General features: G+C 38.6%; 1 protein-coding gene across 2 annotated transcripts in view; it reads right to left on the bottom strand.

Annotated features, from left to right (window-relative positions):
* Positions 1-13,766, bottom strand: part of DPY19L1 (dpy-19 like C-mannosyltransferase 1) — a 95,231-nt gene that overhangs the window by 72,366 nt on the left and 9,099 nt on the right. For both annotated transcript variants that reach the window (XM_068973431.1, XM_068973432.1), the window contains exons 2-3: positions 4,213-4,237; positions 3,490-3,577 (exon numbers count right to left, since the gene is read on the bottom strand). In XM_068973431.1, the coding sequence (XP_068829532.1) occupies positions 3,490-3,577; positions 4,213-4,237 (113 nt within the window). The remainder of the gene's footprint in view (positions 1-3,489; positions 3,578-4,212; positions 4,238-13,766) is intronic.

Raw genomic sequence — 13,766 nt, 5'->3', positions numbered from 1 at the left:
AGAAGGAAATGGCAACCCACTCCAGTGTTCTTGCCTGGAGAATCCCAGGGATGGGGGAGCCTGGTGGGCTGCTGTCTATGGGGTCACAGAGTCAGACACGACTGAAGCGACTTAGCAGCAGCAGCAGCAGCAGCAGCATAACCCATACTAATCGAAGAGTTAGAAAAGGCTTCTTTCAGAGTTAGAAAAGGTTCTTCTCAGCTCAGCGTAAGGTAAGAAGCCTACAGAACTGGGGCTGTGAAAACAGAAGAGAGGGACCGTGGTAGTACTCCCATTTTGAGGAAAAAAATGCTTTACTAGTAGTTATGTATGGATGTGAGAGTTGGACCATAAAGAAGGCAGAGCACCGAAGAACTGATGTTTCTGAATTGTGGTGCTGGAGAAGACTCTTGGACAGCAGGGAGATCAAATCAATCAATCCTAAAGGAAATCAATCCTGAATACTCATTGGAAAGACTAATGCTAAAGCTCCAATACTTTGGCCACATGATGTGAAAGGCTGACTCCAAATGCAATATAACTGGTATCTTTACAATAACAGGGAAATTTAAACTGAGATATAGGGGAAAATACTTCATGAAGACAGAGGCAGAGATTGGAGTCATGGTACCTTACAATGCAAGGCAAAGATTACCAGAACCATGAGAAGCTAGAATGAAGACTCAGAGAGAACACGTTCGGCCATCACCTAGATTTTAGACTTCTAGCCTCCAGAACTGTGAGAAAATAAACTTCTGCTCTTTTAAGGTACAAGTACTTTGTTATGACAGCCCCCCAGGAAACTACAACCTACCTTGTTTATAGGTTTGATTTTGGAATCACATAAATATCTTATACAATTAAAATTTAAAACAAAAAAGTTTATATTCCTAAATATCCAAACAATATATAAGAATTATTTATTAAATTGGGAAAGGATTTCAAACAAATTTAACATCAAGGCTGTATGCTGTCACCCTGCTTATTTAACTTCTATGCAGGGTACATCATGAGAAATGCTGGGCTGGAAGAAGCACAAGCTGGAATCAAGATTGCTGGGAGAAATATCAATAACCTCAGGTATGCAGATGATCCCACCCTTATGGCAGAAAGTGAAAAGGAACTAAAAAGCCTCTTGATGAACGTGAAAGAGGAAAAGTGAAAAACTTGGCTTAAAGCTCAACATTCAGAAAACGAAGATCATGGCATCTGGTCCCATCACTTCATGGCAAACAGATGGGGAAACAGTAGAAACAGTGTCAGACTTTATTTTTGGGGGCTCCAAAATCACTGCAGATGGTGACTGCAGTCATGAAATGAAAAGATGCTTACTCCCTGGAAGGAAAGTTATGACTAACCTAGACAGCATACTGAAAAGCAGAGACATTACTTTGCCAACAAAGGTCCGTCTAGTCAAGGCTATGGTTTTGCTAGTAGTCATGTATGGATGTGAGAGTTGGACTGTAAAAAAAGCTGAGCGCTGAAGAATTGATGCTTTTGAACTGTGGTGTTGCAGAAGACTCTTGAGAGTCCCCTGGACTGCAAAGAGATCCAACCAGTCCATTCTAAAGGAAATCAGCCCTGGGATTTCTTTGGAGGGAATGATGCTAAAGCTGAAACTCCAGTACTTTGGCCACCTCATGCGAAGAGTTTACTCATTGGAAAAGACTCTGATGCTGGGAGGGATTGGGAGAAGGAGGAGGAAGGGGACGACAGAGGATGAGATGGCTGGATGGCATCACCAACTAGATGGACATGAGTTTGAGTGAACTCCGGGAGTTGGTGATGGACAGGGAGGCCTGGTGTGCTATGATTCATGGGGTCGCAAAGAGTCGGACACGACTGAGCGACTGAACTGAATTTTACTGTACACTCCTAGTTGAATATATATTAAAGTCAAAAATAAAACCACAAACAAGTTTTAAATTATTTCTAGTAATCATTTTTAACAATATATTTGATACTTTTATGCCTCAAATATAGGTAATGTGAAACCAAGATTCTCAGGCTAACAGAAGAGATATAAATTTAATATCAAAAAAGTAATTAATCCTAAATTTGAATGTAGAAATATAAATAAATAATTTATTTTTTCTATTTAAAAAATTGTTTCCTAATTCTATCTACTAAAAAGGCCTAGGCACAATGGCCAATCTAGTATAAAATACTAGCAATGAATACCTCTATCACCAAAATTGTGGCCTCTAAATACCATTTGCTACTGGAAGGAATCAGGGCTCCTTGGAATACTGGATGATTCCAGGTCTGGAAAGGAAATGTTTTGCAGTACCAGAAAGTTAAGGAAGCTACAGAATACTAGTGAGGTCATATCAAGGAGAGTGTGTGTGTGTACATGTGTGCATATGTGTATGCACACATGCTCAATCATTTCCAACTCTTTGCAACCCCATGGACTATGCAGCCCACCAGGCTCCTCTGTCCATTGAATTTTCCAGGCAAGAATACTGGAGCAGGTTGCCATTTCCTACTCTAGGGGATCTTCCCTAGAGGGAAGGGATAGGGATCAAACCCATGTTTCTTATGTCTCCTGCATTGGCAGGCAGATTCTTTACCACTGAGCCATCTGGGAATCCCATATCAAGGAATCACAGAGCCAAATGCAAGGGCCCTCACCAGCGAAAGACAGGTAAGTTTAAGAAATCTGTTAAAAGCTATCAGGCCATAAACATACACCCAAAGACAGAACTCTGCTTGTCACCATTAAAAGATGCTAGAAAAGCAACTCATGTTTCCAAAAAGTTGTAATAGAAGGAAAGCATCAAGCATTTTCCTGTCTTTCTTGTATAAAGTGTAGCTCAGAGAAAAAGTCCAAATAAAGAGGAACATCAGAAGTTCTTCTTTATGGAGTTATTACGCTAAAGCTGAAGCTCCAGTACTTTGGCCACCTCATGCGAAGAGTTGACTCATTGGAAAAGACTCTGATGCTGGGAGGGATTGGGGGCAGGAGGAGGAAGGGGATGACAGAGGATGAGATGGCTGGATCGCATCACTGACTCGATGGACGTGAGTCTGAGTGAACTCTGGGAGTTGGTGATGGACAGGGAGGCCTGGCGTGTTGCGATTCATGGGGTCGCAAAGAGTCGGACACTATTGAGCGACTGAACTGAACTGAACTGATGGTTAGTAAATGCCCATTCCCCCAGGTCATTTAAACTCTGATTGATATTTGAGGATACTGAGTAACTGGTCTTCAATATTTTCAGGTATGACAATGATACTGCAGTTAACAAAAAAGTCCTTTGAGACATACATGAAAAATATTTACAGATGAAATGATATGGTATCTGAGGTTTCCTTTAAAAAGAGATGGTATGAAAATGTAGATGACATAAAAATGGCTATGTGTCTTCAGTTGTTGAAGCTAGAGGAATGGGTAGGGGGAGTTGGGTCTACTCTTTCTACTTTAAAATATCTTTGAAAATTTCCATAAGAAGCTTAAAATATTTAGGTTATTAAACTACTACAATAAAATACTATATGAAAACTAACCATTTCAGTGCGAAAAGCCATCTCTCTTTCCAATGTTGAGAGGTGAGAAAAATGACGATCATTTTCAAAGAGGTGTGTTATATGACTCCTATAAAACAAAACAGTAACAAAGCAACAGTGTTGAAACTTATACTAAGTATAATTTTTAAAGAAACTCTAAAAGCAAAAATAAAATATTAATACTCTACTTATTTGCACTTAATTTTGTGATAAAACTCAAACAGAACAGTATCCATATTTGTTCTTCCATTCAATACATCTTACATTTCCACTAAAATTTCTCTCTATAAGAAAACACATCAAATTAGATTTTAAAATTAGAATGAACCAGAATAATGATACTATAAGCCAAAAACAATAAAATTATAGATTAAACTATAAATGTCATTGGGTTACTATTTCAAAAATGTCTGATTTATGAAATTCATATTTCTTCCTATCCAGAAGATTAAAAAACTTAATCTTCCCAATATGAACACTATATTAATGTTAAACAGAGTTTCAAATATAACCTCATTAATAATAGATCTCTTTTTTATTAAAAATTGCATTTTCTGGCTCTGATTTATCAATTAAACTACATTTGCATACTAGTTTGCTGCATGTAATACATATTCATCCTTATACTGGAATTATTCATATATATATATATATATATATGAAATAGGATGATAGGCTGTAAACATCTGCCTAAAATATACCATAGGAGAAAAACGTTCTTACCAGTGCAACACTGCTGCAAAGGCAGCTGCAAGAAAAAAGAAACATAAATCATTATTTTAGCATTAAACGTGTTTTCACCTTACAGAAAAGCATTGCAAAGATAAACATGATAAAGTCTGGGAACTGTAGATCCTGAACTCATAGGGAGTGGATAAAGAATAGGGACTCTTCAAAAAAAGTCCCAGAGCTCTGCTTAAAATACCAGTGGACTAAATTATAAAAGAATTAAGCATATAGCTATAATTTTCATTCACTCAACAAAATAAATTAGGAGCTATTAATATTATTTGCCAACAACGATACAAGAAACATTTGGATGGTAAGTTCCACAAACTCAACTGCAAGAAGGATAGAACCAATGGTGAGAGGCAAAAGAATAAAGATATGGTAACTTCAGGGAACAGGACTGGAGAGGGACAGAAAAAAGGAGCTATCACTTTGATACATGCTGCAATATCTGGATTTTTATAATAAGTTTTAATATTTTTAAATAAATTTAAAACAAAACAGGAAGGAAGAAAAAGAGGTGGAGAAAGAAAATAGAAAAATAGAGAGAAAAACTGGTAATAAAACCAGTTTCGTACAAGAATCAATAGTTTGCCTTCTGTACAAGTACAAAGAACACATTAAAAAGAATCCAGAAAACAGTATTCTTATATCACAAGATTCATCCTATTGTAGGCTTCTGATTAAATAACTACAAGGAAACCAACTATGAAATACTCTTAGAAATTAAAGACAAACAGCTCAGATCTTATCATCTTATTTTTATAGAGGTATTTCTATTTAAAATTTTTAAAATTCATTTTACCTAGAAGATACTAATGGTTACAAAAGACAAAGAGTTACTCTTTCTAGATCATTGAAACTACAAATATTTAACTAGGTTTATCATTTGACATTTGTTTGTAAAGGGTTCTTTGAGCTTTTGAAACTTTGATTTCTTGTTGAGCAATCTACTGTCCACTTCCTTTAAAGATGTCATACTACCATAATAAAATTTGGGCTTTATTTTCTTAATGTCCTAACTATTATGTCCTGAATAAATCATTCTTCTGTCATAGAATGTAAATACCACCTTTATCATACTGAAGAACTGTTACACTTATACTTTGGTAATCCCTTAGAGATTATAATTTTTACTTCATTGATAAATAAATATGGGAAGAATCGACATGTTTACAGCACATATATGTTATTATCCATAAACGTATAGATTCAATTATTCAAACTCTCTTTACAATTGCCCCTGACAAAACTCCTATCAGTAGAGCTAATAATATAAACTTAACTCATATTTCTTATTAAGTCTTTCCTGGGAGTTTTAATACTTTCTCCCCTTCTAATAAACATGAAATTTTGTTTTCATTATACTTCACTGGATATTGTTAATATATTTATTTTTGAAGTGTATTTATTTGTAATGTATTTCCTTTGCTATACAATTGATTCTTTTAGGGTCTATTTTTGTTTGTTTATCATCTCTAATTCTCCATTTTAAGTAATATTTTAAAACGATAATTTTGTTCCTGTTTAATAATTTTACTATTTTAGTTTGTTCTTCCCATGTGACAATAATAATAAACTTCTAGAATAATACTAAGTAATTTTGGTAAAAGAGGGCAAACAGTATTCTGGAGACTTTACCAGAAATGCATTTTATATTATGCCTTTAAATTAGCCTCTGACCTTCACAGTTCTGCAGTAATACATATGATTTTTCAAGATCATCAGCTCTCTGCTCCCTCAGAATACTCTAATTTCTCAGAAGGAAGAAGACACAAAGTCCTTTTGGTGCCTTCCTTTAATTTAATCCTGGCAGCACTAGTCAATTCTTGGATTTCTCAGCATCTGAGAAACCAGTTTCCAAGGTTGATTCATAATCTGCCTTCAATTCATAATGTTTTAAATTCCTGTTTTCATTTCAATTTAACAATAACAATAGTTAATTAGTAGCAGTAGTAGTAATAAAGCAGCTAACATTTGAATTCTTATTACCTGCCAGGCATTTTTAAGTGCTCTACTTGAACTAACATAATAAGTCCTCACAAGCATCCTATGTGTTAAGTACCAACACTTCCCTGGTATACAAATAATAAGGGCTTCAGGCGGCTCAGTGGTAAAGAATCCACCTGCCAATGCAGGAGACTCACGAGGTGCAGGTTCGAAGGGGAAGATCCCCTGGATGAGGAAATGGCAACCCACTCCAGTATTCTTGCTGGGAAATCCCACGGACAGAGGAGGGCAACAGTCCATGGGGTTGCAGAGTCGGCAGGACTGAGCGACTTAGCATACAGCACACATATAGATAATAAGTTGATTCTCAGGGAATTTTAGAAACTAGCCCAAGAAACAAAGCGGATAAACAGAGAAACAGAAGTTGGAAGCAGGAATTCTGACCTAAGACCCCTGTACTGTGTGGCCTCTTGTGGAGGACGGAAGGGCTGCAACAAAGGCCTCCTTACCCTAAAGTATCTTATTCCCCTTCCATCTTTCTTTTATTATTTTAAGAAAAACGAAAAAAAAGCTACAATTCATCTGTTGATAACGGGCAGTGTATTCTACAGAAGCTATTTTTATATAAAAGTATAGAATTATGCTTTAATTTATTCAATTGAGATAAATTCTATGTATATGTCATCTGAAAATGAAAACCCCAGTAAGTAAAGCAGATACTGCCTTGTGAGCACATAATTTAAGCATAAAGACATATAATGACAAAAACTTCTTAAAACATCCCCAAAGAGCTTTCCATGCCTTCTTGCCTACGGAAAAGATTACGATTTTCTCTAAATATATTCTGGTGATTATTAATCCTGTGTATAGTCTTTTGGGAGTTCACAAAATTGATAACCAATTTTTCCAGTTTAACACATATGTTATTTTTGTCATTCTAAACATCAGAACATTAAAAAAAAAGCTTTCAAAAATTCCAAAACTATTCTATAAGAAAAATGGTGTTCAAAGAGTGAAGGTTTGCTTTGTAATCTAACTCAAAAGACTGCAATCCTGTGACTGAGAATTCTGTAAGGCTCTTAAGTTTTGCTGGAAGCACACAAATTACCAATACTCTGAAACTAAGCTGGCCACTCCTTCCACTTTCTGATTAAAGAAATTTCGTACCAGATTATATGTCACATTACATCAATTTTCAGCCTTACAGGATTTGAGCTCCTTCTTCATTGAAAATTATTATTCTCCAATTATTAGAATCTTGTTTAAACAAAATAGAATGCAATTCCCTGAGGGGAAAAACAATGTTTTACTGAATTCTACCATAGTAGTACTTAGCAAGAAGCTGAAAACAAAGTCAGACTCAAATGCTGAATTAATGCATATAAGGGGGAAAATTTAATAATCCTAAATCATGTCTACATAATAAACCAAAGTTGAATATACTTTGATAGTTAGCTACACACACACACACACACACACACACAGTGTGCATGTAATTGTTTTGTTTTCAAAAATAAGAGTCCCCGTGATCAGTGCAAATCAGACCCTTTGCCCAGGTGCAGCCTGCTGCCTAAGCCTCCAGGTTCTCAGTCCTGAACCCCAGCACAGTGGAGTTCCAGAGGCCAGCCCCAGCTCTGCTCCCACTGACACTCCTCTGCCCAGCCACAGCTCAGAGAGTGCAGAGGGGGTGGCCCTTGTTGCTCCCCACCGCATCCATGGCCTGCATCGTTTCACTGCTGTGACGAGGGCAGAAGCAACAGAGAAAGAAACAGAACAGGAGGTTATTCCATGCTGTTCTGCTCAGTCTTCAAGGGCTCCTGAATCCCATCCCCTCTCCAACCAGCAGATCCACCAGATCTCTCCCCAACTCTCGCAGTCTCTCCCTTCCTCCAGGCTGCCTTGCACTAGCAGGTGGCTCAGAAGTCCTGGTCTCTTCCACAGACCCTCCCTCCCACCCACCCAGTTGGGATTCCTCGGAAGCGGAGCTCCGCGACCTGCTTTCCTAAGGTTCCTCAGCCGAGTCTTCTGCATGCTAAAGTTGGACACCCACCATCCTTTCTCTCTTCCTCCTCCTCAAGGTAAAAGCAGGAACTGTGAAGCTAGGGTGCTGTGGCTCCCTTCACCCCTCTGTGACAACCTGCTGGCCACAGAAAGTGAAAGTGAAAGTGAAGTCACTCAGTCGTGTCCGACTCTTTGCAACCCCATGGACAGTAGCCCACCAGGCTCCTACTTCCATGGGATTCTCCAGGCAAGAATACTGGAGTGGGGTGCCATTTCCTTCTCCAGGGGATCTTCCCTACCCAGGGATCGAACCCACGTCTCTCCCAGACGCTTTAACCTCTGAGCCAGCCACAACTGCAGTTGCCCACCCACCCTACACTGAATCCCTTTGGACTTCATAACTAGGACTTGCCTTAATTCTCAGAATACCTTCACAAGCTCTCCCAAGTCTCACAACAATCTTGTATTCATTCGCATTTTACAGATGAAAAACTGGGCCTCTGAAAAGGTATTTCCCCCAAAGCAAGAACCTGGACACAGTCTCCCTCCTGAGCCTGTTTCTCTCCACAGTGACAGAGCCGCCTCCCTTTCAATCTTCATGCACTTGATGACTTCATCTTGTAACAATATTTATATGGAGAAATACATTCTAAGTCCAAAATGACTTGCAAAATTTAAAAATACAACTTATTCCTAAATTGAGGTTAATCCATACTTAAAACATTCTGCAGTTTTGGCCTCCCTAATGCCCAAGTGACAAAATGACATAAAAAGAAGTTAAGAATTTTTCTTAAATCCACTGGACAAGATTTTCAAATTAATCCTGACAAGTTCCATATTAAACCTCTTCCTAATAGTAATAACAGTTGTTTTCAAGGGACCATTCAGAGTTTAAAAGTTTCTTTTCAGAAGCTGAAGTCACTAACAAGTAGTCTACCTGTGTCACACCAACAGTCTTTCCTAGAGAAGGAAGTCGATTTCTAAACATACAGATTTAAGCATCTCCTCCCCATGTCTGAAGTCCCATTGGCTTTTCCATGGCTCATACCATGGAGCCCACATTCTGTGTCCCACCACACACCCTTCACATAGGTTACACAGGGCAACGATCCTCTGAAATACCTAGCATTTTAATGATGCTTCCTGATAGCTTCCCTGATAGCTTCCCTGATAGCTCAGTTGGTAACGAATCGGCCTGCAATGCAAGAGACCCTGGTTCGATTCCTGGTTTGGGAAGATCCCCTGGAGAAGGGAAAGGCTACCCACTCCAGTATTCTGTCCTGGAGAATTCTATGGACTACTGTCTATGCGGTTGCAAAGAGTCGGACATGACTGAGCAACTTTCACTTTAATTATGCAATATGCCTGAAAACTCTTAATTCGTCCTTCAAAGTTAAAGGCATTCAAGAGTGGTATTTAGAGAAGCCTGTCCTGCCAATAGGTATTAAACCTTGCTTGTTGTATTGCTGTTGTTTAGTCGCTAAGTTGTGTCTGACTCTTTGCGACCCCACAGATTGCCCGTCAGGCTCCTCTATCCATGGGATCTTCTAGGCAAGGATACTGAAGTGGGTTGCCATGTTCTCCTCCAGAAGATCTTTTCGACCCAGGGATCGAACCTGTGTCACCTGCATTGGCAGGCAGATTCCTTGCCGCTGAGACACCAGGAAAATTGATTACACCTTGTTAGGGAAGTTAAAATGGAGGAAATCTTGTTCAGGCTTCAGAAGCAGGAGAGCAGGCCTCTGATCCGCTTCTAACCTGCTGGACACTGCCTGGAATCCATGCCTGCCTGCAAGCACAGCAAGTCTGGAAGCACTTTAGGTAAGAAAGGGAGTAGGTCTTAGAATTTTCTTGAGCCCCTGATTGTCTGGCCAACCCCCTCTTCCCTGCTCCGTCTCTAAGATGTCTTGTGACTCACAAGATGAAACAAACGGCATTGTAAAAGAGCTGCTTTTTTGTATGCAAACTAATGATGGTATCAGTTTGTGAGTCAGAATTATAGTGGGATCCCTCAAAGCTGCAATTTGAAGTCTCACCCGCAGTCTGGCCACTGCCTGGGACCTTTGCTCAGCTGGGACTCCAGATTGCTCTCATTCAGGACTCGCCAGCGCTGTTCAAGTCTGGATGTTGGTGATGTATTGTTGTTACACATGTATGTTTCACATATATGATAGTGAAGGACAGGGAAGTCTGGTGTGCTGCATTTCATGGGGTCTCAAAGAATCAGGCACAACAGCAACTAAACAACAATGCTATTACTTCTCTCCATTGTTTCTAATTTTTTTTCTTTTAATGAATGAATGTGTATATTTAAATTAAGTCAAATAATCTATATAAGGTTGAAATTGTTTATGTGTTTGTAAGGCACTCTTTCATTAATGAATCCTTCAAACCTAAAGCGGAAGTAAAAACTTTCCACCAAAGTTACCTTTATCACAGTTCCCTATGCTAGAGTACTTGAGACTAAAATGTAAGCCAGCATCTGCGCCTTTAAAGATAAAATCTTCGACAGATAAGATTTAGGTACATAAAATAACGAGAGAACATCCGCACCCAAGCAAATAGCACAAAGTCTATGAACTGTAAGAAATCTGAGATGGCAGATCAATAATGGCCACTCAGGGCAGGGTTTATTAAAGTGGGATTGGGTGGGCAGAAGTGAGGGGGAGAGGTTGGATTCAGGACACGATTACAACTTAGATGAGGATTTATGTTGAGTAGCCAAGACAGCTACAATAAAGCTGGATGTGGACTCTGATCCAACATAGCAAAAGAATTCCCATCACTGATATTGATGATACAGAATACACATGATACTCACAATAATGAGGTATCAACTGAAGGCTCACTCAGTATATATACAGTGTGTCTGGCTCTCAGAGCTCTATGAACACCAGTGGCATAGGGAATGGGGGGGGGGGCGGCGGCGGGTATTGTCATAGCTACTCAACCAGTGGTACCAAGAATGGGAGCCAGCAGAGTACCCCCTGGGTGAGACCATTTACTCTCACACTCATGCCACACAAACATTATCATTTTTTACTGTGCACCACGATGTACAAAAACAGGTTCAGAAGCACTTTCAGTCAGTAAAGGAACAGAACAAGATTCAGAAAGAACATCATAAAGCAGCAACATAGAGCAAAAGTGATCTAAACCCTGGGATTGCATTAGAATCATCACTGTTGCTAAATAAAACTAGAGATGTCTGAGTATTAATCCAGGGCTTCTAAATCTGAAACTCCAGGTTTATTTTAATACTCGAATGATTTTAATATACAGTCAAGGTTAATTATCACTGGTACAGAAACGGCTGGAGCAAAATATTCATACTTGTTCACAAAATGTAAGCATTGGCTGGTTTGTATTCCACATGTTTTCTAGCAGTAATTAGGTCACCTGGGAGCTTCTCAGAAATTCAGACTCTCAGGTCCCATTCCAGATCCCCAGACCCCTGAGCTGATTTATAAACACTTCTAAGGGCAATATCTCAACACTGAGAGCACAGTGAATCATCGCAGAGCTTTGGACATTGCTAGATCTGGTACTGGGGATGATTCTAACATGCAACCATGGATGAAAACACTGATGGTGGTGGAGCGTGTTAAGACTGCATTCCTGAGCCCCCACTCTCAGACAGCCTGATGCAATAGATCTCACTTGGGGCTTGGAAAGCTACATTTTTAACAACTGTTATTATGAAAAGGGAAACATAAATTCAAAAGGTATTCTGAAGGAAAAACTGTCAAAATCCTGACAGCTGAGAATTAAGAAAGGAAAAGAATTAAAATTAAGAATCAAATTATTTTTTACATTCTTAAGAAGAAATATTCCTTGGATTTCATATGACTTATTTAGCCTCAGTCTCATTTTCATCAAATGTGAAATGAGGGTTTTTACTTGGTTATCTCTACTCCTAGCATTTAATAACTCTGCATAGCTACAACTGGGGACTTCCCTGGTGGCACAGTGGTAAAGAACCTGCCTTCCAATGCAGGAGACACAGGTTCAATCCTAGGTTGGGAAAATCCACTGAACAAGGAAATGTCAACCCGCTCCAATATTCTTGTCTGGGAAATCCCATGGACAGAGAAGCCTGGTGGGCTAGAGTCCATGGGGTCGCAAAGAGTCGGACAAAACTTAGCGACTAAACAACAAGAGCTACAACGATTAACACTAATAAGGACTTCAGATTCTCCAAAGGGCCTCCATGATTATTTTCTGTTTTCCTTTTGGATATTTCTGCTCCCCAAACTAAAAGCCTTGGCAGGTTTGACCCTTTTAATTTGTTTTCTTGTTTCAGTAGGCAAAAAATGCACTCAATTGATTAATAAGACATTGACTCTCAAAGTGAGAAGCAGGATTATTTTAAAATTCAGTCATGACTGGAAGAAAACTATATAGCTCCTAGATAAGATCAAGAATTCACAGTGGTCTATGTAATTATACTTGTAAGGTTGACTATAGTTAATTTGAATCTCCTCCATATATTTGACACTGAGCAAAATAGTATCTTACAACAGTTAGGGGAAAATTCAGAAATTTCAATTATCATGAATAAACCTAACTATTTATCAGTTGCAGTTCACTGAGCACTTTTAAAGATTAAGCAAAAAGACCCAGAATTCCTTTTGAGGCAAAAAATGGCTCTTATTTTCCCATGAGGCCCAAGGTCACATGACTGGGATAAACCAAGGCTTCCAGGAAAGCCTGGGTTTCATGCCTCTGGTTTGCTTCTCATTGGAAGCTCAAGCACAAAAAAATGTCAATAAGCACATTTAACCAAAAGGATGTACTGGCATAAAGGAGAGAACTCCTGAGAAATAATTTAAAAATCAAGGACAAAGGTTTACTTTGAGGTGAATGAAAACAGAACATGGAATGTAAATACCACCAGCCCCAAAGAGTATAAAAATTAGACTTCTAAACAGAGAATTATACAATGTAAATTTTCACACTTTAAAAATATTTATGTATACACATACATTAAAGTGTGTTGCTCGCTCAGTTGTGTTTGACTCTTCGTGACCCCATGGAGCCCACCAGGCTCCACTGTCCATGGGATTCTCCAGGCAAGAATACTGGAGTGGGTAACCATTCCCTTCTCTGGGTGATCTCCCCAACCCAGTGATTGAACCTGGGGTCTCCGGCACTGCAAGCAGATTCTTTACTGTCTGAGCCACCAGGGAAGAAGCCAAATATTAAAAATATTTATGTATATACATATATTAAAGCAGGCAATACTTAATACAACTACCCAATACATGTGTTTTTAAAGCAATAAATTTTAGCTTCCTTTTAAAATCATATCTTCACCTAACATGGACAAAAATATTTCAGAAATCAAAGAGTAACATACATTAGCAATTTTAATAAAGTAACTTTCTCTTGACTGAAAAAAAATGCATTTCAGTTTTTAAAGAACAAGTAGAAGGATAAAATATACACCTGAAATAATATGCTAGGCTCACTAAATGCTTCTGAGCAATCAGTGAAACTGTAAAGCTTCAGTAAATCTAACAACAAAAAAAATGTAGAAGCAGCATCTCTTCCCTAGAGAAAAAAAAAAAAAAAGATCCATATATACACAGTACACC

The sequence above is a fragment of the Capricornis sumatraensis genome, chromosome 5, assembly GCF_032405125.1.
Source record: "Capricornis sumatraensis isolate serow.1 chromosome 5, serow.2, whole genome shotgun sequence".
NCBI classification, from domain to species: Eukaryota; Metazoa; Chordata; class Mammalia; order Artiodactyla; family Bovidae; genus Capricornis; species Capricornis sumatraensis.
The sequence above is the reverse complement of the archived record's forward strand: the minus strand, read 5'-3'. Positions and strand labels throughout refer to the sequence as shown.